At 35.8% G+C, this 27312-nt stretch overlaps 1 protein-coding gene across 1 annotated transcript in view; it reads left to right on the top strand.

Annotated features, from left to right (window-relative positions):
- Positions 1 to 2583: 2583 nt before the first annotated feature.
- LOC138331160 (LHFPL tetraspan subfamily member 2a protein-like) overlaps positions 2584 to 27312 on the top strand; it is a 44807-nt gene continuing 20078 nt past the window's right edge. The window contains exons 1-2 of the mRNA XM_069278629.1: positions 2584 to 3329; positions 19254 to 19664. Of these exons, the coding sequence (XP_069134730.1) occupies positions 19295 to 19664 (370 nt within the window). The 5' untranslated portion in view covers positions 2584 to 3329; positions 19254 to 19294. The remainder of the gene's footprint in view (positions 3330 to 19253; positions 19665 to 27312) is intronic.

Genomic DNA, 27312 nt, shown 5'->3' with positions numbered 1-27312 from the left:
GTGCATGTTTTATACCAGTATAAGGTTAGTCGACGCCAGGATGATACATTGTATAAAAGCATCGTCTATACATCAGTCTAACGGAAAGTAGTTACCGTATATTTGTCTTGCACATTCGTAAATGTTTTAGCTCCGGCTCTCGCTTCAAAGCGGGGCGCTCCTTCCTCAAACTTCCGGCTGTACACAAAAACAGCTTACCTCGACTGCCGACGTTTGATCAAACGTATTATTAGGCCAATTATGTCATTTTATCGATCGCTCCAGCCTACTTAAACACTTATTATTTGTCGATTGTAAATGTTTTACTGTGAATCCAATTTACCAATCAGATAGCACCATAAAACGGGCAAGAGTTGCCACTACTGCAAAAAAAAACATAACACGTATATACGACAGCCTCCCAAGATATACAGACAATCACACATACACTTCGGATACAAGGGAGTCTACCCTAAACATATCCAAAAGCTTAAATGTTACACAACATAATGATATAGTGTTATTGTATATGTGTATTCCGCAAGGTAAGACACTTTCATTCATTAACAAAATAAACCTATCCCACTCTGACGTAGCCACCAGCTACTGCTATTTCTTCTGCATGTATCCTTTGCTTTAAACTGGTCCTGAAGTCGTCAATATAACCCGCTTCCATTGAAAGGCTTCATAGGGCTTCAGAACGTGTAATCATGTATTTCCTCTACTTTCTAAGAAACTTTATCAGTGTGATAAAACGTTGATGCAGTTCTATTGAAAAAAAGTGACACAATTTTGATTTTTTCCCCCGATCAACTCTTCCTAAAGAACATCCTTTTCTCGAACGCCTCTCTTGACACTGTTTCATTCTTGACTTGAACGTTCGCCCCAGCGGGAAGGCTCTGGAGTGTGTTATCTTAACGAAATGCACTTTATAAAAGTGGTTGTAGTTGCTGCTTACAGCTTTTAAAAACAGAAAGTGACGATGGTTTCATCTGTTGTCAGAGTGGGTGTGCTGTCACCATATATTAGATGTATTTTTTGGTTTTTCTTATTCTTCTTATCTAACACTTTTTTATAAACGTCTCCTTTGACGCCACATCACTTCTGGCCTTCGGTTGAGCAGTCGTCCCTGTGAGGTAGGCTCTGGGTTCTGTCCCTCTGGCCGAGACACACCAAAGGCTATAAAATGGTAGTTTGTGATCATGCTTTGCGCTCAGCATGAAGGGAGTGGGACGACTGGTTCGCCCATTGTCAGTATAATATGACCGGGTGGGGTTTGTTGTTTGGTATCTCCGGTGGCATGCTTCAGTGATTTAGCACTATAAAAAGGGCAACAGTTCTACTTTACAAGAAGACATAACATGAATATACCACAGTTACTCAAGTCACGCACCACGCAATCCATGCACACTACACATCGCATACATAGGAGGCCGTCCATGGCCCTAGCTGTTTAAAGGACATTAATTAATAAAAACAAGTTCTTTCTTCAAAGACGTATCTGTTAATTAATCAATAGCATTATTGATAAACAAACAAACAAACTACTCTATGTTTAGCGTTCGGTAACAAACTTGTTGTGATAAACACACCAGTTTTATAAACTGAGGTTCCCCAACAAGTGACTGTTGTTTATCATGTTTATCAAACTCGAGTTAGTTAATTTTCAATTACTTAACAAAATTAGAAAATTAACTAACGAGAGTTTAGATAAACATGATGTACAACAGTCATGCGTTGGGGAACTTATTTATCCCATAACTTTAACTCTTTAATATTTATACCGTGTTGACTATTTTCCCGGCTTCATTAAGGGAAACTTACCAAGATACAATATTAAGTGATATCTATCCGCCATAAAATATAGTGCCTAAATAGAAAGTCAATATTCCGTTGTTTAATACCTTGAATAAGCAACTACCTGTTATAACAGTAAAAACAATACTATTCACAAGACAATGCTCTATGAAAAGTTGCCCGATGTTGAGAGCCAATAGGAATCAAGAGATCTTGGAGTTGACCAATCAGAGGCGTCATAGGTGTTTACACACTGGCGTGTGTAAACACAAATGATAACCAACTGCTATGGAATTGATCACATAGGTTTTCATTGGAAAACATGCATAGTTATGGGATAAAGTTGTATTATGTATGTTTGTCTGGTTCCATTATGTGATGACGGGGTGTGCTGCTCGAGGTCTTTGGTCAATTGTTCTATTGAGATAAAACTTTCAAATCATGTTGACAAGTCCTTCACTATTAAAAGATAATTGTACACAGTACACGATATCTATACGAGATTTACAAGTTATCGTCCATATTTTGTCTTACCTGTTGGCGCAACATCTTAATTGAGATAAAACGTATATTGCCTTAGGTTAACTTTACAATATGTAGCAATTCCACCCCCAAAGTGGTCAAACTAAAGCACGAACAAATAATTTCATCCCAAAAATGGTTAAGCTGAGACATAAACAATGAATGCCCTTATGTTTTAGTCCGAACCCGGACCCTATGATCCAGTAGGAAAGTTCGGAAGCAGTCTCCGTGGGCTGTTCCGTAATTAGTGCCGACTCGGCATGGCGAGAGACCCCTGTTCCTGGATCAATAGACACAGCGTAACAAGGCAGTAGACAGCCTTCCCCACTAAACCACTTGTTGGCAATAGTCGGCCTTCCCCTGGCACGCGCTCCGAGGTCTCTGGAACGGTACCGACAGATCATACACAGAAACTTTCCAAAGTCTTGGTCCGGACATTTGCTTGACGGATATTTATTGATCGGATAGAATGTATATAGTTTGTAAGAGTGGTATTTTCCAAAATTGATTTTTGGATGGGATTGAAAACGTTTGTAGAAAAATCGAAATTAATTATTTATTCATAGCTTAGTTTATCAGTGAGAAAAAATGCGTGGTTGCAGGTTAACCGAAAATTGTCATTTTATCACAATGTGTATTATTGTGTGGGATTTTAATTAATTTATGACATAATCAATGTCCCGTGTTTGTCTGACCAGGTAAAACAGTTGCTTTGTTTACATAGCATTTATCACAGAGCAGCAACATTAATATTACAGACAGCAGATCGAACTGACCCGCTTAAAGACTCTACTGCAAAAATGCTATGATTTGATTTCTATTTACTCGAGTGTAATACTACATCAGAGAGTTACGAAGGAAAAAAACTTCTCGCCTCTAAATCTACAGTAACCTTGCATTCTTGGAATTCCAGACATCAGTCAATACCGCGACCTAACCACGTGTTCGCTAATGTGTTAAACTGTTGTAGGAGAGTTACTGACTCGTTGATGTGTTGGATTTATTTAACCATCACGATATATCATGAAAAGGTAAGTAATTGACATCATATATGTTTGATTTATTTTCATTATATATTTTTTCGTGGGGCAACTATTGAAAAACCAAAGTTATGCCGAAAATTTTCCGTTGGAATGTGTATTTACATACTATTGTGAAACCATCAAAAGTCCACATAATTATTTTTTTTCTTATTTATCGCTATGGTCGTTTGCCGGGCATGGCAGATATCGTTGATAAACCGGAGTACTGTAGAAAAGGCACATACCAACGTCATTGCTATTGTTGACACCAAACTTGAGATACAGGAGAAGAGGATAGTGATAGTGTCTGAACATTTTGACATGACGTTTATCAAATATTACGATTTATGTTAACGTATCATATATACAGCTAGTGCTTTAAAACAGTAAGAAATGTACAAAATGTTTTAGCTTTTTATAGCACTAAACCTTATAAAACGTTAAAAAAAAAAAAAAAAAAAAAAAACTTTAGACAATGGTATACGTTGTGTGTAGTTAATTCAGCATAAAAGGGAGTGGGATGACTGGTTCGCCCGCTGTTAATAATAATGTTACCGAGTGGGGACGTGTTGCTTCGTATCTTCGGCGGCATGCTTCAGTTATACAAGAAGACACACCACTAACATACCGCAGTCTCCCAAAACGCACACCCGCACTTCATACACGCAATACACCGCATACATGGGAGGCCGTCCTTACATGACCCTGACTGTTAATGTGACGTTAATTTAATCAAACAAGCACACTAGTGGGTTTGGGTTTTATTAGTTTAACCTTCTATTAAGAGCCAGTGGGATTCGGACTCGCGACCCAGAGGTGGAGGGATTGTGGTAATGTGTCGGGACAATTTAACCACATGACTACCGCGGCTCCTAGTCTCTGTCCTATAAAACTTCATTTTCTTAGATATTTCTATGTAGTACTTGTGAATATATACAAAAACTTTCCGCTATTACTTTTGATTTGCCATTACCTATACAGAAAATTGTAATTTCATTTAAAAACATCTAAGTTAATAAATGTATACATATATGTATATTCATGTATTTCATCTTTATATGAGCCCATTTTAAATATCCATGCTTATGACAGTATACATATTTTAATAGTATACGAGTATTACTATACATATTCCTATCTGCAGTAAGCGCCTATTATACTTTCGTGCAGGCATAGTTTAACCTTCGACAACTGCTGCTGCTGAGTGTATACTGATATTCCGTGTAAACATTCAAAGCTTTCAACTTCACTAACCATGTGCTTTCAGTATGGCAGTCACCTTGAAGTCAACAAGCATCATGAAAGTGAAGCTTATAAGCAACAGCTGAGACGTATTCTGTGAATTTGGAATTAATTACTAATTACGACATGTCAGAACAAAGTCGTTTTATGTGCCAGTGTGCCGAGTATTAGCTATATAAAATGCTATTTAAGAAGATAGAGTGAACGTTCGTGTCTATATCGAACGTCACAGCACGCGAATTGGTTCGATTTACTTATATGTAACGCACTACATTATATATATATATATATGTATGTATATTGGAGTGCTGGCTATTATATATAAAATATACTGTTAGTGTCACAGGGACATGTAAACCAATTACAGTCTGTGTCATATTGAACATGCTGGTTTTTTCTTCGGAAATCTTGAAATTCACCGGTTTGTTGGAATAAGCGGTGAAATTCATTAAATGACACAGACAAATATTAGAAAAAAAGGAACATTAATTACAATACAAACTTAGCATTATGTAAAAGTCATTGCTTCTGATATTTGTTTAGATGGGTACATATCTAAGACGTCATTTTACAAATATCACGAATACAATACTGTCGAAATTCTTGTTGGGGTCTTATTTGTCTTAAGTATAGTTATTCTCAAAATGTTGGTACCATTTGGTAGTGAATAACATCTTTAAAGTTCATTCTGGTTTGTATATATGAACACCACTCCATAACGTTAAAACATATCGGAAACCAAATAAACTGCTTTTCTCTTAAAAATTATATAATGAGACAAAGCTAGTCTACATAAGAAATATTAGTAAATGGAATTGCCAATTAGTCACATGCCTTGTAGTAATTAAACAAATCCTTCTCTTCAAAGAAATTCCAGTTCAGTGACGCTAGTTGTATTAATTGTTGTTTTGTCTATCCTAATCTTTTCCTCACATTTTTTGATGTGTCACCTTAGTAATCAGCTGGGTTTTTTCCAAGCACTCCGGTTTCTTTCCATATTACGTTCCTAATGATGATATCCTGGAATATAGATTATACTATTAGGAGCCTGGTGTAGAGAAACTTGACTGTTCCTGTACTGGAAGACAACTACAATTATAATCAGATAGTGCCACATACACAGACCTCCACCTAAGTATCGAGCCCCTGTGTGTGATATGTAACTCCAGCTAAGTATCGAGCCCCTGTGTGTGATATGTACCTCCAGCTAAGTATCGAGCCCCTGTGTATGATTTTGTACGTCGATGTTAAGTATAGACACAGTTACACGATTGATAATACATATTTTTTCATCGTCTTGGAACACTTCATTCAGAAAGTTCCGCCAGAAAGATCAATACCTACTTTTGATCCTGGCCGAAAATTGATTTTGCTAAATTGTTAATCAGAAACAATCGTCTGGTATTATAATGATCAGTTAACGAGCATGTTGCTTTATTTTTTTACGATAACAGCAACGTGTTGACTTCTGACGGGATGTTCAATAAAGCAGGAAATACACCGCAGACAAAGACTGGTTAGCTTTTAACGGCAACCTTGAAAGACTGGTTAGCTTTTAACGGCATAAGCAAAATTTAGGTTTAGGTACTTATTACGTAAAACAATTGTTTGAAGGAGTAGGAATTTCTGCACGAGAAGGACAGACCTTACCTTCTATGTATCCTCAAGGACGTCATTGGTTCCTCGTAGCCGATGCAACACGCTATAAACGAAACGAACATTTGTTTTAGGGAGGACGCATCCTTGTCTTAAAACATTTTAAGACGGTTTAGGAACTGTGATTAAAGTTATTAGGAACTTATAACTATTCTACTTCATTTGAAACTCGCAGTACACCCAGGGTGAGTCAAAATATATTATGTTGAGTTCACAGAATAGCGTGTCAAAGGCATAAAATACAGAAAAGCGGAAACATGAGTCCTACTTTTTTTGCATTGGAGAAACAAGTAACGAACTATCTATTTCGGAGGACGAATCATATGACCGTAATGAATAATGAATATCGCTACAAACCAGTGTTTCTGTGTATCTCGTTAAGATCAGTAAATCACTTCCGACATCATCAAGTTGTGCCTAGGACAGAATTACAAAAATACAAGCTAGCTTTGTTTCTATCATCAGCTCAGCCGATGCCCTCTTAAGTTTCCTGATCTCTATTGTCTATAGATTAGGAGGATCCGATAATACAAAGTTCATACTTGTTGTAATATAAATGAAATGAGCAATTTTCTGGAATACGTTGTATCAACAAATACATACTCATGGATCTCTATGGAAAAGCACTTATTGATCTCTAAGAAAACGCTGAACATTAAGAAACCAATTTTGTAAATTCTTTCATTGGGCAAGTCATCCTTCCACCGCGCCAGTTTTTTTTTTTTTTTTTTTTCAATGACCTTAGTCTTTCAGACAACTGACCATTAGTGCTCATTAAACACTTTAGATACTTTAAACACACCACATACATGGAAGGCCGTCCTTACATGACCCTGGCTGTTAATAGGATGTTAGACAAATGAATTTCATCCGGCATATCTTATATGAAGAATGTCTCTTTTTGTCTATATCAACAGTGCATTCCCATTACATGTGCTCGTTATGGGTCGCACTGTAAGCCTTAATTGTCTGAAAGTCTATAAAGGAAAGATCCTGTAAGGAAATTGAGGAATTTCAAAATACCCAAAAGAAAAACTTAAGCAACCTTCAAATCAGTTTATATAGAAAAAAAGCATATAGAAAGGAATACACGATGTATGTCCTGTGAGAGTAGACTGCGCTATAATATAATTATATTGCTATGTATATCGGGGTTGAATTTATGAACTGGTCAAGTCGACGCGTGTGCACTCTTTTGTTGAATCCATTTAATGAGAAAAAGGCCATTTGACCTTTGGTATTTGCTGTATTGTTGAGTACAATGATCGCTGCCAATCATTCTGATGTCCTTCCATGATGACCAGTATCGATTGCCCAGACCGTGACACTTGAGTCTGTCTTTTGTATTCATTCTTTTCCAGTTTTATGTTTTTCTTTTCATTTCCCAAGATGCCTCTGGTTAAACTCCCAAATGATGTGACCGGGTGAATATGTGATCCCTTGTCCATTTCAAACGCAAAATTGCAGTTTTATATCCTTGTGTGCCATGTTATCATTAACTGTTAATTGTAACACGATGGACAAACTTGTGTATAACGAAGAAAATGTTAAGAAATGAAGTCCTAAATAAAACTATATAGTCGTCTTAGGAAATAACTCTTGCATGAATAATTGAGTCTGATGATTTCATTTGGGGTCAAAAGGTCAACTTGAACGGTTACTGAAAATATAATTTTTCAACAACATGTGATTCTAGAATATGACTTCAATGACATTCTCCTATATGTAAAGCAGGAAAAATATCTTGAACAATTAGTTTCATGTTAGTTAGGTGTAGGTCAAGGTCACTTGCTATTTTGTAAAAAGTCATTGCCAATAATCTGGCGTCTTCATTTCTTGATTTTCTCTATTTTCAAAGAATCACAATAGCTGGGATAAATTTGACTCTCATATGAATAGTATCGTCAATGTCAAGGTCACCATTATTTTTGTAAAATCATTATTTGCATTCGAATGGCTTCCTTTATTCATTGATTTTCTTTGCACAGTTTGTAAATACAAAGTATCTAGGGATATTTTTATTGTTTACAAGTCAAGCTTAAGGTTACGTAATAGCTTGCGGGGATCAGCAATAAGCAGAACGTCTGTTTCGTTGTTATAAATACTGTTAGTTGGTCCTTGGAATCACTAATGAGTTGTAAAAGGGGACAGAAACTCTAAATGTTCTCCAACGTCTCTGGAGAGTCATGGAAGAATGAAAACGCTGTATGGTATGGTGTGCCTCACATCACTGACGAGATACCCGAACAACGCATATGATACAGACTATTTCAAAGCGTTTGTATGGTACGACACAAAGATTGTATATTTAAATGTGTTTGTCTGTAGTTCTTTTCCTCGAGTATTTGAACAATTACTTTAGTTCCTTCCCAAAAGAATCGCCCTGGTTATTTATTTTCTGTGATTGATTGGCTTCCGCTTGTCTAAAACAACTCATCTTCGTGTTCCATATTGGAAAAGCCATACATTTCTATCTCGAGTATTTATTTACATAACAGGAAAAACGTCAGAAGCATAACTAACGAGAGTAATGATAACATGCTACAAGTTCTACAACTAGCCTCCCCCCTAAAGGGTCATGGTGGCCAAGTGGAGAAGACGTTTCGACAAAGAATTACATTTTAACATTTAATCCTACCAGAGTGGTAAAGGTACCCATCATTTTACCATTAGTGCTTCAACTCTGTTTCCGATATTATTTTAATCCATTTGGTTATCTTCGGGACTTTGCTTCAGTGAACTACACAATACAAATAATAAGACAAAACACGAATATACCGCAGTCTCCGAAACCACGCACCGCAAATAAATAAGACACCGCATCCACGGGAGGCCGTCCTTAAATGATCCTGACTGTTAATACAACGTAAATATAATCAGCCGAACCAAATGTAAGATCGCACTACGCTATCACAAGGAGACACAACGACAATGCAAAGGGGCATTGCTAGAATGATAATAGTTTTTAATAAGAAAAATAGACAAAAGATTTTTTAAATCAAATTTTTCAAGCTTTATCTTACTGTCTGGAAATTTTTCTTCCTGGCTGTCGTATACCACATATACTGCTCCAAGGACAGTCAGCGTGAAATCGTCTTAAGCAAACGATTTATTTAAAGCCAATATGATCAGAACTTGAAGAATATAGACTTAAGGCATTCCGTTGCATTTGGATAGAACCAGTGGTACTATGTAGGTCAACACTTGCATGTAAGCATAAAATTGCGTTTTGTGGTAAGTTGAACACAAAGAAAAAATCAATCCCATCAACGGCTTAGAAGGAAGGGATTTTTTTCCAGACGAACCTTTTATTCTAGATACTTTTTTGTAGAATTTTGTAGAATAGTTCCTAAAATTTTCGTTAAATGCAGTTGTGGAAGGATTATGAAAACCTTCACGTTTTATCAGATATAGTTTATCTTGCTTGCTATACCCATTTTCTTTGGCTTGAACACTTATCACCACAGAGGGTTTTGGCGCCCACCAACGAATTTCTGACAATGGAAAGAGGGATCATTTTTCTGCTTTAAACTTCAACTATCAAAATCAAAGATGGCTTCCTGTCGGCCAACTTGTTGTCCGATTGGTCCCAAAATGCAATATGTACCAATATGGCCCTTTGGCCCTAAGGGAACCTAAATATGAAATTTGAGACCAATTCTTTTAGTCCTTTCTGAGAAATAGAGGTAACACGAATTGTTAACGGACGGAAGGATGGAACACGGATGAATGGCGTTTTGAATAGCTGTTGATGGTTAAAAAGATGACGCCGCCGTTTATAACGTCTCATTTTATTGGTTGAAACAGCAGCGTAATGATTTCTAAAAGAAAAGAGTCCGTCAATGAAAGAGGAATCGCAGGTAAAAATATTAAGTTATTAGGATTAGCATGAATGTGTGTTTTATGTTATGGAGATATAAGACAAAAATCAGCATCGCGATTTATTTGGACATACATAGATTTTGTGTTAGATATCCATATCATAATATATTCGAGTTGATCTTTAAATGTTCCTTACGGATAGGGTGTAAGAATTGTACCTGCTGCCCCTATTGCATGATAGTAAAAGGCGACTAAATTTCTTTCAACCTTATTTTCTTCTTCCTAACGTCTCGCTTGACACCACCTCATTTTTGCCCTTTCGTTGAGCGTTCGCCCCTGTGAGGATTATAAATACCATTATACTGGTTTGCCCGTTGTCAGTAAAATGTGACCGGGTGGGGTGTGTTGCTTGATGTCGTAGGCGACATGCTTCAGTGATATAGCACTAAAAAGGAGCAAGCGTTCCACCATACAAGAAGACACAACACGAATATTCCACAGTCTTCAAAAACACACACCCGCACTTCATACAGTCGCAGCAGCCGCATACATGGAAGGCCGTCCTTACATGACCATAGCTGTTAATAGGACGTTAATTAATCAAACAAACAAACAAACAAAATAAATATCAAAATCAATTTAGAATACCCGCCGCATATCCAGTTGAACACAAAAACACTTCAGAATAAGTTATTAACATTTCCCTTTTTTAAGCGAAACAAACAATTTTAACTGAGCTGTATGACAAACCAGATAATTTTAATCTTCCAATCGTCAATTTTCACTTTCTGCATAGCAGCACCCCTATATTCCCAATATACGATCTTTACATCTCCATTTGATCCAATATCATAAGCCGTATTTCCATACTATAAGAAACGTTGATGGCCGAGAAATTATCAGCTAAAGTGTCCCGACAGATTTCACTCGATATTACGATCTAATAGGAAGATATCCCAATTCTATTTCCCTGGAGCATGACTAGTATCTTAGGTATGGCTGTAATTCAGTCGTGGATGACCAATATTTGTTAACCATTGATTAGTATGACGAATGTCATCAGGAAATGGAGAACTTTTTTGTTAAATCAATTTATCTTAGTTATAGTTATTTATGGGTCTGTCGATATACGTTCATTTGGTATGAATATATAATTCGCTTATTTTCATCAGTTTTGATATGATGAGTTGTTGTATTCTGATCGTTGTGAAAAAGGATGATCTAAGGAAATGTAGAAAATATTGCAAAAATATGGATTATTTTTCCCAAATCAGGATTTTATTATAAAGGCGACATTTAGACATCCCAATATCTCGTTTCAATGAAAACTCGAATTAGTTAAGACTTCACTTTTCTGGCTTCGAGATTTTCTGTTACACGATGTACGTATAACGCAATTCTATTACTGAAAGTATAAATTGAACACTTGAATTATTTCATTATTGATTAAATTCTTACTTCCGCTAGACAAATGGCCAAAGCTAAACTTGTTATCCGTATGCTTTATTGAAAATGTGTTGTCGTCCTTGGACAAAAAAAATCAAATTATGAAAGTGTGTCCTTCAAATTAGATTTGTAATTCTTGCGAGCTGAACCCTTGTCGACAATATCCTGTTTCGGAGCATGACGAATGCCACGTGACAAAGCATGACTTCCGGTTCTCGAATAATCGGAAATTAGATTATTTCCCTTGACATTACTAGATTTAAGTAGATTAGACTGTAAATCCAATGATGTTATATACAAAATTGATTTAAAGTAATGTTATGGACAAATGTATCGATTTACCTTTTTAAATATGTTCAATATATGATCTTAATTAGTGTTTCATATGAGATGTTATTAACAAGTCTTAGAAGGTTGAGTTTCAATTTGCTTGTTTGTTTAATTAACGTCCTATTAACAGTCAGGGTCATGTAAGGACGGCCTCCCATGTATGTGGTGTGTTGTGTGTATGAAGTGCTGTTGTGTGTTTTGGGAGACTGCAATATGTTCGTGTTGTGTCTTCTTGTATAATGGACTGTTGCCCTTTTTATAGTGCTATATCACCAAAGTATGTCGCCGAAGACACCAAGCAACACACCCCACCCGGTCACATTATATTGACAACGAGTTAACTATTCGTCCTACTCCCTTAATGCTAAGCAGGAGCAGAAACTACCACTTTTAAAAACGTTGGTGTGTCTCGGCCAGGGGCAGAACCCAGAGCTTTCCTCGCATACCTAAGTACTATTTTTAGCTCAATACACATCGCATCTATGACCAAATTACGGTAGCTTTTTACCTTCTACGGATGTCTATCGTCTCATGAAAACAGAGTAATGTACTTAAAATCAGTGCGGTGCATTTGATTCAAATTCTACTGAAGTTAAACCAAAAAACTGTTGGATACGGTAGCGTGATAATTTCCAGTAGATATTGGCGGTTATTCGTTTGGCAAGACGAAGTGCTCTTAAATATGTAAAACAGCTTGATGCCGTCTGTGTAAGAACAGATGCTGTTTGACTCAATATGGTTCTACTTAAAGGCACTGATCATTATTATAAAGTATCTATACTATGTAGATTGGGTTATTGAAACCACCTCGGTCCACGCTGCTTTTATTTACTTCAAGCCAAAGGAAATATATATTTCTCCTTCTGGTTCTTCTGACGTTTTCTCACCAGGAAAAAAAATAAAAACAATAAGACACTAGATAAGAAAATGTCTATGATAGTGATAATGACAAGCTTGTAATATACCTGAAACCTTCTAATTACGATGTAAAGTACATCGTGGTTAGGTCAATTCAGCCTCAATGAAATAGCGGAAGGCAATAGTATCTAATTCATGCAATCAAAGGTGGTTTCATCGAGGCAATGTTTTAAAATTGGACATAAAAACAAAACAGTATTTCATAATGTTAGTTTTGTATATCAATGTAAAAACGCTGGCCTAGCATGTTAATTATCATGTAATGTACACTTAATTAACAAGCCCGCTTGACTTTAATTAGATCACACAAGTCTAATTTGACATAAATCGCTTACTTTCGTTGTCAGTTCATGGTCGGTCACAAAGATTTGCGATAAAATAGTGATAATTTATATTATCGCCGCTTTCACTGTAGCGGTAACTCCAAATCTGGTCTCATTAGGGCTTTTGTCCAAGATAACCGCCGACATTGTTGGGACAATGTGTCTATTTGTTTAAGGAATCAACTGGCGTGGCTGTGCGCTCAAGACATATAAATCAATAATATTTAGTCACTCTTTTCTTCTCTTGTAAATTCATCCCAGAATTCTGTATTTGATTTCATTATTGTCGCCATTGCATCGATTAAAACTGCCGGAAGATTAACATTTTCAAATATTCAATGAAATTTTCTAAATATATTGAAATAAAACAAATCGAAGATAGTGTGGAGCTGGACAACTGAACAAAACTGATTAGAGAGATATAGTAAAAATTAATTACCGCGATAAAATTTCAAGCACATGTATTACAGAAGCACCGTATGCCTGAATTCTGAATATTAAACGCAATGAAAAAGTCGTGAGGTACGTAAAACCTTGAAAATAAGTCACGTCTAAAAGAAATTCGCTTAGAGTAAACTCACAACAGGAATGGCGAGCTTAAGGTTCAAAGTTTTCTTATGGATATCTGTGTGTGTATTTAAAGGAACGATCCGGAGTCTGGACAATGCAATCTATTCGACTATTTGGGAGATTTTCGAGGAAAGCGAGTTCGAGATAGAGGGGTCATGCTGTACAAAAATTAATTGTTCATTGTTGTAATATTTTTATTTTTTTACTTTATTTTTTTTTAATTTTTTATCTATTTTTTTTTAAACTTGTATCTCTTTTATTTTAATAGAAATAATATGACAAAAATATATATAAAAAAAACGGGTTACTTTCAAAAGCTCCGAGAGAACGGGAAAATATCAAATTTTAAGTTGTAAACTTGTGTTCCAGTAACTTTTGCCTCTTAACAAAAGCAAGAAATATTGGTTTTGTCGTTCTTTCTGTTTGCCGATCTTCAAAGGCAGGGGATTTTCTCCTGTGTACTATTGGTAGTATTCAATCTCTTGTTTTGTCTCGATTAATGACCTCCCTGGTTTTCATTTTCACATTTAATCAAGAAAGAAGAAAAAGTTCAACTTGAATGATTCGAGATTGAGATTGATAGAGACAGATGGATGCGACAGAAACTCATTTTGCCGTCTGAACACAGCTATGTGCCCTAACAAAGTGTTATTAAATTTCAGCAGATGTAAATTAAATAACATGAAAATTGCCCGAACTTCTGCCCCTGACAAGATATCAGTATCTCTTGTGTCAGATCGATAATGTCTTTGTATGTTTTCCGATTTGAAGAAATAAAAATCTTAAAAAGAAAATGGTGTCTCTGACATGTCAAATTACTTCTATTTGTCGATTTCTCAGGTCTCCAATAGTCTTCGTGCTGCCTGCAAAACCACTTTTTGTTGTCAACACCAGGGAATACACCGTACATAGCTTTCAGTGACATTCCATCATGTGGGCATCAAGTGTTAAAATATGAAATTAATTAAAATTTGTTTTCTTTTGTACTAGTATGTAATAAAATCACAACTAAATGGTTAATTGTGTGAATGAATATTAATTATCTTTTCTCACATTTTGTTGCGATATATTTAGTTCGTGCGTTATCTCATGTCTCCAATAGTCCATCATTTGGGCATCAAGTGTTAAAATATGAAATTAATTAAAAGTTGTTTACTCTTGTACTAGTATATAAAACAACTAAATGGTTAATGGTGTGAATTAATATCAATTATCTGTTCTCACATTTTGTTGCGATATATTTAGTTCGTGCGTTTTAAATTTTTCATACAAAAAACTTTTTACTTTTGGTTGGTTCTCATAACAGTCTCCACTATATGAAATGTGTTGCGTGTATAAATGTGGTTGAATATGTTTTTGGGAGGCTGTGGTATATTAGTGTTGTGTCTCTTCTTGTAATAATGAAATTCTATCAGTTATAGTACTCTAACTGAAGCATGCCGACAAGACACCAAACAACACACCCATCTGGTCACATTAATGTGTACTGCTTGGTGTCTTCCAATCTAGTTAATTCATATTTGTAATGTTCCGCTCCACGACAACGCTCTACGTGCTAAAGTGTAGAACATCGTGGAGCGTTTTGATCAGATTGGGTGTGTTCGGCAATTTACTCATACGAGGTAGCACAATTTAACAAGCAAGGGTTCCTTCATTATAATGGAACACAACAAGAATATACCACAGCCTCCCAAAAACATATGTTCAAACATAACACTTTGCATACAGGGAGTGCCATCCTTAAAATGACTTGAACTGCTAACATAGGACCATCTAAAATATGTCTGGTGCCATGGCCAAATTCTACCTTGGGTAACGATAATCATTAGGCATAATTCTTCAAAATCATCCGCATTGTCGAACAGAGCTTCGTAGTAACAGATTGTAATATCATTTTCTTCTCGAACTCCACCCGTATATCGATTGTATATTGTTTCTACCCTTTTCTCATCTCTTTCAACTCATCATTTCACCACTGATTAATCTTATCTAATTGCGTCTCTATCATTGAATTAGTTCTCCCATAGTTTCGTCCTCATCAAAAAGCAGACGACAGGTCCGCCATTAGCAGAAGTCACGTGGTCGCCACGATGCTGTTGGTAAACAACCTCGCGGCTCCAGCAATTGAGTTAAAACTAATTTTCTTAGTAATTAAGAAGCTTCTCATTTCCTTCAGCCTCCCACAAGGTGATGCGTTTCTTAGCCAAGCACTTGTGTTGTTTTGGCACTGTGCTTTCTCCAAAAAAGGAGCATGATTCAGTTTGTGTAAATTTCTAAAACTTGTACGTTTTTCACCCATCAGCTTTCGCGGTATTGCATCGCTCCAAACATTTTTCAATTTGAATCATATACATGTTTTAATACTGCATTTCCCTGCAGAGTCTGAATTGTTACAAGCGTGATAACGATTAAGCTAAAGCTGAATACATATGACAGCAGCGGCATACAAAACTCATTGATATAATTATGTACATGTTATTGATATAATTATGTACATGTTATTGATATAATTATGTACATGTTATTGATATAATTATGTACATGTTATTGATATAATTATGTACATGTTATTGATATAATTATGTACATGTTATTGATATAATTATGTACATGTTATTGATATAATTATGTACATGTTATTGATATAATTATGTACATGTTATTGATATAATTATTTACATGTTATTGATATAATTATGTACATGTTATTGATATAATTATGTACATGTTATTGATATAATTATGTACATGTTATTGATATAATTATGTACATGTTATTGATATAATTATGTACATGTTATTGATATAATTATGTACATGTTATTGATATAATTATGTACATGTTATTGATATAATTATGTACATGTTATTGAAGTCTTTGAGGAATCGATCAGAGCTTTTAAATAGGCAACAAGCAAATTTTCATGTAACCAATGTAAAGAAATATTAACATATGTGGACTGGGTTATTTCAAATTCAACCATATATCAATACACTTATCTGAGGTATATGATATCTTGTCCACTATCTAAATCTCTATTTTTGTCACTTGCCGGTGAAACCGGTGAGAGGTAAGGGGGGGGGGGGGGGGTAACGCAGGGGGGGGGGGGGTGGTAACGCAGATTGGGATAGCCTTTGGGGTCAAAAGGTCGACTACAAAGATCAATATGGTTGCCTTTTCATACGATTATTTTTTACTTTTTTTTGAGAATCTGATTTTATATTAAAATACCATTCCTTACCTTGTGACAGATTTATCACCATTCATCATTCATTCATGTATTCCTTTCGGTTCATTTATTCATCATTTTTTTCATTGCGTTTGACCTTGAGTTGTGATTTGGTTCCGTCTGGATTCATTCCATGGCCGACATGGATCATGGTCTATAAAAGTGAAAGTTTCTGTTCCTGCTTAGCGCCCAGCACAAAGAAATGTCGTCGAACTCCCCAGTATGCTGAGTGCTAAGTAGGAAATGCTTCAGTGAGGTAGCATTAGTGTTTATAGGACGTTTTACCCAATAAACCAACCAGTGCGACTAAAAGTTATCTAAATTCGATATTATTTGCAACTGTTTTTAAAACGAGTCTGAAATATAAATATATATGTATATATACAAACTATTCATCGATTAAAATAAATTCGATAATATTTGCAAATGAGGAGAAAAAACGATAATATTTAGAAAGAACTTTGTTTAAAACGACAGTCTGAAATTTTTTTTTTTTTAAATCAAACCTTTTAATTATTCATCGATAAAGGCTAAAAATCACTGTTACTCGTAGATACAAATGATTCCTGAAGCAAAATGTATTGCTGTTTATCAGCTAAAAAAAACGCCAAGGCTATCAAAGTACATCATTTCTACGTCACTCTGCGTTAAAGCGGACTGTTATGACTGACAGTAATGGCGCTACCGTACACTTGGAATGACACGATGACAGATTTAGAAACACGAGGAACTATTATTATGTTATTGTTACTAAATATTTTATTTAAACGTTTCAATAATTTCCTTCCTGTTATTTGTCACCAATGTGTTGGTTTGACATTTAAACTGATACATTATCAAAAATTGATGGGTGAAAATAGCATGAATGTTGTTGATAATTTGTAAGATTTTTTTTACTTGATTTGTTCTGATATGGACTATTATGTAACACGTGAATCTATCGTTCATGGTGAAATATTCATAACTTGCATTATTTTTATTTCATCGTCTTTTTTAAACATTATTATAACATGATAGCTTTTTCTTTTCCCTTATAAATGATCGTAAAATACTACCAGGTTCATTTCTTTGATTTCTTTGTAATCTTCCATCTATTTAATTCACCGTCGCAGCCCTCACTTAAGTTTCCTCTTTCTGTTGGGTTTTATTAAACGTCTTCTTTATGATCATGACTTAAGTTTCATAACAAACCCAGGTTTAATGCAACAAAAAAGTGCGTTGACATGGTAATTTAGCTCCTATTCAATTGGTTGATCGAGCCGAATGTCCTATTAGTATCCAATGATGGCCGACGTCTCCTGTATAAATTTCGTGTATGAATGTTTAGGGTGGCTGCAGTATATCCGTATTGTGTCTCCTTGTTATAGCGGAGTTCACACCTTTTTATAGTGTTGTCGCACTGAAGACAGCGCTACTGTTAAAATTATATGTGCCGTTTCTGGGCGAAAATGTGACATTTTTTCCTCATTAATCTATTGAAAACCATAAGGTTTGATAAAATAAGCTGTGCAAATCATTTAAATGGCTTGAGATGCCTTATAAGATTTAGATACAAGACAGAAATTATGTACTGTTAAATTGTTGGGTTTTTATGCCCTATGTATGTTTAGTTGGAAATATATCTGCAATATCTAATAACATTTTAAATGTTAAATTAAAATGTAGATCACAATTTGGCTTCATGGTCTGACCGTATGTACTCATTTGACTTCACTAAAGTACAAATATAATTATTTTGGCAGTACTGCCAAAAATGATTTTCAGCTCTTTTTTGTACCAGTAAAATAAGAGTGTTGCTTTGTGAGATTACACTGCAAGTTAGGCAATAGTTACCGCTATCACAAGGAGATAATTACTGGTAAGTACAAACGCGTAATCGAATATACCGCAGTCTCCCCAAAACACGCGCCTTCACACATGTAAGACACAGCATAAACGGGAGTCCATGACTGTTAATAGGGCGTTTATGTAAACAAATAAACAAACAAAAGCGTAGTCACTACGTCGTACAAGGTATACAGAAGTTGTCCGCTTGTGATAGCTAGTCCGAGTTACTCTGTCGACTGTTCTATCGTCTTTTTAAATATATCTTTAACAGCTTAAGGACTTAAATGAATAGATGACAGCGACGGAATAATTCGGACTACTTAGTATGTGCTAGCGTGAATTTGGTGTCAACCGCATTGTGTCACATCACAGGAAGATATCGCCAAGGGCAGCCATAAGGAATCGGTACATAAAGTTAGGTTATAGTATAACCGATTATTTTGACAACGGGCGAACTTGTCATGGGTAAAGAATATTGTTAACGACCGTTTCCACATTTTTGAATATTAATTCATTGTGATTTGTTTGTCACATCCAATTGTTGATGTCGTATTTATTGTGTGTTACAGATGTAGCCGAACTTTGCCACCATCATGGTTGACGTGACGTCATGATCTCGCCTGTTTTGTTGCTATGGGCGCTACTCTCTGTTCTCGTTTCCGCTCTCAGCACTTACTCTTTCGTCCAACCTGCTTGGTTCGTCACTTCCGGTCAGTCCAACAGCTTCGGCATGATAAGCTTGTGTATGACCCGGATTGAAGTCTCGCACACGCCCGACTACGAGATTTGTGAGTTCTATGGCGGATACTTTAACCTTGGAAACCTGCCGTCTGGTGCATGGCAGGCCGCTTGTGTACTATATGGCGCCGGATGTATCCTGCTGTGTTGCGGCGCCTTTCTAGCCGTAACGACTTCCTGTATACCAAATGATGTAGTTAAGACCGTCACCGTCATGGCCGGCTACGTGCAGTTTATAGGAGGTGAGTCAAAATCTAATTAGGTAAGGATATTTCAGGTCTAATGGCCGTCAACATGGTAGCTTAGATAATCTTTTCAAGTTATACTTAATCCGTTTTTGTATAGAGTTACCTCCCTTATGTGAAGGTATTGATTGTGACGTCCTTTTCTCTGAACAGTATCTCTGAACGTTTTGCTGGTAAACTCATTACGTCGAAATCAAAACCTACCCACAAGGGCAGATAACTCTGTAATATACAGATACAAAATATAAGTTCATAAGTTCTTACTATTTGTTAATATACCGTGTTGATCCGTGGCCACCATCCGTGACCCAGATTTAATCATGTTTGTATTAGGTCTTGTTCATCCGCAGTTTGTGCTATGATACCATTTTTGTATCGGTTATCAAATAACTTTCACTAACTAAGAGTCTGGGTTCAGTGGAATGAAAACTACCAGGAACATATCCTGTTCAGAAAATATCACAATCCCTCTAAACTGCTGTTCCAATTTTATAAGGTCAATATTTCTAATTGAATCACTGAACGGATGGTCGAATTCTCTGATTGGTAGTGTCGGTGGCTTTCGATTTCTATACAAACTCAATCTAGGACTCCTGTGCCTAATTTACCTAAATATAAACATTTCTTTGGCTGACCATCTGTCAAACGCCATAATATGTCGAGTTAACAACATCAAGCTCCGGTCAAGATCTGTGTTTTCACCTTCGATTTATGAGAACCAAGAACCAATCATAGCACCGTGTTCAAATGTATCAATATCACGAGAGAATACAAAGTTTAAAACGTCCTAAACAACGGAAGAAGTCTTGAACATCGATCTTCCTTTACTAAAATACATCGATTTGAAACGTAGGTAACGTTTTACAAAAGTAGTTCCAATAGAATTTCGATGGCATATCAATGTAAGTTGACTAATCCTCAAATCATTAACTGCATTTGTTAATTATATAAAGGTATTCATTCTTCTTACATCATTTTATTGCAATGGTGTTATACAATCGAAATAAGAAACACACTCAGTCTGGTACAATAGAAAACTGCTTAGGTAGAAGGTTTTCCTCTGCGGCATGATTCAGTTAGAAATTACTATATTACAAGAAGACACAACACGATTATACCGCAGCCTCCCAAAACATACCTTCACATTCCGCAACATTGAATATATGGAAGGCAGTCCTTAAATGGCCTAACTGTAAATAGAATAATCATTTAAAAAATAAACCAAACCAAAAATACGAAACTAAAAAGTTAGCTTAGATATTTCATTGTCGGTAAGGTTTTTCTGGGAGGACATTTTAGGAGATACCTTGCAAAATGTTATAGGATGTTCCCGTCAAAAGATTCTTGATATATTTTATATATAGTTTACAAAAACAAATACCGATATCTACTTCTCTCTTATCAAATCAATGGCAAGCTAAAATGATGATATGGATCCACATACAGTGCTGGGGATTGAGAAATGGCAGACTTAGTAATCATCGTATTTCTGTATCAGATTATATGATTAATACATACTGTCCGTAGCCTTGACCATTGATCATTACAAGTGACCAGCATGACTTGTCCATCAAACGCAAAATTAGTTTTACTCTTGGGTAATTTTGATGACAAATTATGACAGACACATTTGGATGGTGTTGGAATTGAGAGTCTGACCGTTGGTCAATTTGACCAGCACTCATTTTGTCCCTTGTGACCAGTTCGATGAGCAATACTGGCGGAACAGACGATGACCGGTCAAGAAAATGCCGGTATTCGGGACTGTGAGCAATAAGATTTTGTATTAGACATTGGCGTCTTAGTGAATAGTCATCGAAGTGTCATAAATATGAAAATCTTATGCATGTAATATACGAACGTAGACCAATGGCATTTTAATATTCTCGCCTGGTAACGAAATACAACGCATCACCATGTACGTTGAATGCAGTATTATAAATGATGCAGAAACATTATTGCAATTGTCATAGTTTTTATCTCTAGAACAACCAAAATTCGCCATCCCTAGTAATTCGATGACGATCAACAATAACGGCACAGTTACGTTTAATGAATTCATGACGTCAGGTAACTGTCATGCCCGTATTCCTGGCTTAATTAAAAGGATAGTACGTGCAATCTGCCATACCACAGGAGTTGTAAAAGAAAAACACACGGGTGAGAAATCATTAAATAGTGGTAGAATATTTCAATTAACATTTATCACTAGCCCATAGCTGTTACGTTTTAGCCAAGGTGTCCTCTGTAATGTGGATATTCCAGCCTCGTAGTCCAACAGTTTGCGTTGTGGATCAGTATCATGGTCTACAGTTGTAGTTATTGAAGCAATGTCGAGTGCGACCTGCTCTTCGGTGGATAACCTTTCCATTGGATGTCCAATACGCCTATTCGGTCACTACTCTATTTACACTTCTGTACTGGCTAATGAGGGCATTGCTCTTTCTGAATATAAAACGTCATCATGTAAATCGAGTGATGTGTTCACACAATCTTTCCACAGGAAAGTACATGGTCAACTCTATCGTAATCGACATGAAAGTAATATATGGAATAATGACCCTTTTTGTGCTTTACAAAATGTGCTCGTGTATTAACTTAACACTCCTAGCATATTAACAGCAAAAAAATGATATAGAAAATGCGGGGAAATCAAAGAAAATACCAGACAAATGTAAAGGGAATGCCGGAAACACGGCATGTGAATGGAGTCGATAAAAATCTCTTATTGCGCTTTAGTTTCGTATTCTCGCATGTTTCAGGCCATGACGTCATAAAGGACAAATGGATTCCTCAAACAAACACAGGAAATGTTTTCCAGTCATAAAGTGTCGATTAATTCTGAGAAGTAAAACAAATGACCGTATACATATACATTAGAAGTATGAGCGTCTGTGCCGGTCCCTCCGGCTCGATTTACTAAATGTCGGGAGGCCATAGAATGTACCATTACTGTCGGTCATTTCCATCCATGCGTAATTGCCTAATAAAGGGAACAAATCCACGCGCTAGACTTCTCATCAGGAGGGTGTCGTGGTGTTATTGACAAAGATAGCCTACTTCATTATCCCACTATCAATTGATTTCGTCCCAATTAGATCAGTATTTTATTGGGCACACACTGTTTAATGGGTCTGACAAATAACTGTCCAGTCGACCACCTATCGTTGACCGTTCTCCCAATTACTGCGGGACTGCTACAGAGGGTTTTACAAATGAGGAAGTCGACAGCGGTGAGCACTGATCCGGAATCTAATTTAGGTTGTAAATATACACGCATATAAAATGGTTTATTGTAAAAGACTTCTATTTCTTGTAGAAGAATTGATGGAGTAAGCTCTCACCATTCTCTGACTTTCCATAAACATTAATGTATTTCCCCATTCCATTCTACTGACCCTGGGAGTTAATGATTCCGACAAAAAGATTGCGACGTCAATCATCGCAAAAAATCTGAATTTTAATGTTAGATTGATGTGACATTTTGATATCAAATCCATATGTGTACTAAAAAGCAAAATAACAAAAAAACGGACAGTTTTCAATCCAGATTGGAGTGCATTTCAGTGCTGAACAGAATACATGCAATTCAAAACGCAGAATACAGCCAAACGCAAATGTAATGTCTGATTACTTACATAAGGGACATCCTGGCTCAGTGGCTAAAGATGTCACAGTACAACATGCATCCCAGTTCGTAAGTAAAATACTCCGCACAATTTAAGTCCACCGATGACACTGACTCTTATATGAACATAGATCAAAATGACGCCAAACAGAAATAGAATGGACGACTTATACCCCTGCTGAACAAATGTAGTGATAACTCCATTTATAGGGAACATTGTATATCCTATATAGTCTATTTAAATCTCCTTTATGTCCGGGCTCTGTGTACCAAATTCTAACAAAATCTGTCAAGTAATTTAGGAGGAGTTCGCCAGCCAAAGTAATGTCTACAGACAGAAAACACGATTCCAATATATCACCCTTAACTTCATGACAGGGATAATGTCACAAGTAAATGTCACTAACCGTCCCATGGAATAAGTATAAGGAATTTGTTTTTATGAAAAATAACTATTATCTGTGTGCTAAATTTGGATTTCACAATGTTTTCTTTCTATCTCTACTTTCAATCATTATATCAAAGGGATCGATGGCCGTCTATATTTGTAATCATGTTCGTGAAATATGACCAATATTTTATTGATTGTTTTAAGGATCAGATGACATTGATGGGAGTCAAGTGTTCTGGTCCTGGCTCCCTAGGCGTCTTAGTCTGGACACAACATCTCCATATAAGGTAATGGTCCCACCAGGCCGGGGATTAATAGGCGATGGTCATGGGAAAACAATATCATGTTCAGCATTTCACAAAGGAAAAAAGAACGTTTGTTTTGATCTCAGTTTCAACGCGAGTCATGTCATCATAATTGGCTAGTCATCGTGTTGTAATGTTGTAACAATATAATGATATAGATCGAAATAGAACAAACGTTTACCACACACAAACTTTTGACATTTCCCCGTCGATGAAAGTAGGGTAATTATTTCTCTAGTCATTAAGACCACTCGATAAAACGTGACATCATATTTATATTAATTTTGTCTCATCGTTATTGTAGTTTTTTAAAATTTGACAAAACAAATATCAAATTTCTCGAATTAAGTTTGTTCAATTGAAACTGAATTATGCACCATTGCTGAATATTTGAAATTACCGATAATTAAATTAAATGCTGTCGTGTAATCAATTTTCTCAAAAATAATTGCAGAGTACTAAGACAAATTAACCAGTTTCCGGTTATTGACAGCTATGGTTAACCGGCCTTGACCGTCATTAACAGAATTAGCCGCGTACAAAACATAGTAAACAAGAATCAATGGTGATTTACTCGAGAGAATGGAATGTTTAACGGATATTTGACAAACGAAACATCCTCCTTATCCAGACTCGGAATCAAAAACTGACATTATTCCGATACCACTCAACGAGATTATGAATTTCACGTCCATTTTCATTTGGTATTACTATATGATATTTTATATATTTTTGCTTCTGTAAGTTGCATGCAACTTCCCTTCAAGATTAATGCCGAGCAACAAGCCAGCGATTTATTTATCTATAGAACAGAAATGATGTAAGCTGCGATTGTCTAAAATACATTATTTCATTGCTTCTAAACCAATTAGACAACGACATATCGCTAGGCCGACATTCGGACTCCAGAGTGGTGTGTTGTGGGTGTAGTAACTGGGTAATCAATTATAGTGGTCAAGTAGGGATGACCATTATTGGTCATCAGTGGTCAGATTTCAGGACACAGACGTAAATGTACACCATCAGTGGTAATAGCCTATCGAAATTGTGTAGTTAAGTGCCTCCTCGCATTGAAATATAACATTTGATCTTAGAGAGCAATTTAGGGAAAACGTGTTTGTAATGCTCCCAGGAAAATAAAAATCCTGCAATCATGCTATATTCAAATCTGTGCAACTGAATCGAGGTGTCGTTGTAAACTTATTTACTGTAAATGTACTTATTTTAGCGATAATTTTATTTTAGCGGTAGTTTGCGCTGTCTTTAAACGCTAATTCACGTACAGCGCTAAATTTTGTGATATTTCAGATATCGAACCAGCAAATCACGCTCATTTATATCCGTGCTAACAAACCATAAGTTAGAGTTTTTTGAATTTGCACTTACATTTGATTTCAATAAAATGAGTTTACAGTATTTGTTTGTCATATTAGTATTCTTACATTTTTTTCCTTTTTCGAAGGATTCGAATTCGATGTATTGGGTTTGACGTCCTCTGACTGGCTCATTCAAGGGCGGCATCCCTTGTATGTATGTTTTGGGAGGCTGTGGTATGTTCGTGTTGTGTCTCCTTGTGATATCGGAAGTTTGGTTCATTCGATGCTGTTCATAGTACCAACCCGATTTAAAATCACACAATTCAAATATCTTTAATAAAGGTTTGTTTTCAGATCAGACAGATAAGATTAATATCAGTTATAATTCTCTGTAAATATCGATTTGTTCATTATCATTTACTGTAATTTTCGGTTTAAGTTTGATTGTACTCTAACACATAAAGACTACGTCACACATTTTTTTATCGAACGTACTAAAATACGTGATAAATACTTTTTAGTGACGTCTCCCTTGACAGCGCCTCACTAATGGCCTTCAGTTGAACGTTCGTTGCGAGGAAGGCTCGGGATTTTATCTGACCGACGTGCTTCTTTTGTCTTAGGCGGATTGCTTCAGTGAGATAGCACTATAAATAGAAATAGAGTTCCATACACCGCAGCCTCTCAAATTATACAGACATCAACACATTGCGCACATGGGAATGAGCCAATCATCTATAATCCTTTTCAAATAATGCGACGTGATTATGTCAAAGACAATTCAATGAACACTATCCATGCCAAATATTTCATACAATGCTGCTAGATTAATATTCAAACTCAACTGCCTATTTTCTTATATCACGTAACAGAGCATCATGCACAGTCTGGATTCGCTAGGAAAATTTATTACTTTTTAGTCTTTCTTCGAAAAGAATGACTGTTTACGAAGCATAAAAGATTTGATTTGTTATCGGTTTTCTGTAAAGTGGTTTATTTTGATTAAATCGGTCCGGGTTTACATTTTCAATAAGGCAGCCAGAAAATACTATTTACTAGATAGTATGCATCAGTTATATTTTGCAGAGTAGCGCTACGGTTTTTAGGGAAGTATGAACCATGTTCGATCGCAGTAAGTCATCATTATAAGTGAAATGATAATATTTACATTTTCTTTTTTTCTGCTGCTTCAGAAAACAATTTATATTCGCAAAGAAAGTAATTAGATTTTCCTTTGCTAATACGTCACAAAACAATATATAAGTTATTGCATTTTTCACAGTCCATGAATACAATACAAATAATATTTATGAACTAATAGCGTCTTTAATCGTCCTCAAACGTAAATAAATTGATTGTGTGAACCATACCGTATCAAATCGAGCAAAGATAAGTAAAATAGAAAATAAATCAATGTAAAATAAATGTAGTGTATTCATGAAAAGTTGGAAAACCTTGTCAATTTTTATAGTGCGATCTCAATGAAGTATACTGCCAGTGCAACAAAATAACACATTGTTCCTGATATATCATACACACAACGGGAAATCCAATCATCTCACTCCCTTTACGTTGAGCGCTAAAAACAGAAGCAGAAACTGCCCTTTTTATAGACTATGGTGCGCTTTCGCAAAAATCAAAGTCTTTCTCATTGAGTGTTATCACCCCTTATGAAAAAGGCCTTAGATGATATATAATTTGCAGCAAGCAAAAAATTGGCTTTTTCTTTGAAAAAGAAATTACAGATAGTCTGCACCGGCAGATTACCCGTTGATAAAATCATTGAAAATTACGCTAGTCTTTAGTGACCGCACGTACGATTCTAACGCACATTATATAAGGCAGATATGTTTCAAATATGACGTTAAAATGAATATGAAATGTTTTAAAAGGGCAATATAGTTTCAAATAAACTTTAGAAAGCATGAACAATGAAGTTATGAGATAAGGTGTTAAAATAGGTTCTTTACTTTTAATACATTACGAAGAACAACTGGTATCCAAA

This window comes from Argopecten irradians, chromosome 9 (assembly GCF_041381155.1).
Source record: "Argopecten irradians isolate NY chromosome 9, Ai_NY, whole genome shotgun sequence".
Taxonomy (NCBI): Eukaryota; Metazoa; Mollusca; class Bivalvia; order Pectinida; family Pectinidae; genus Argopecten; species Argopecten irradians.
This window is presented reverse-complemented; position numbering and strand designations above follow the sequence as displayed.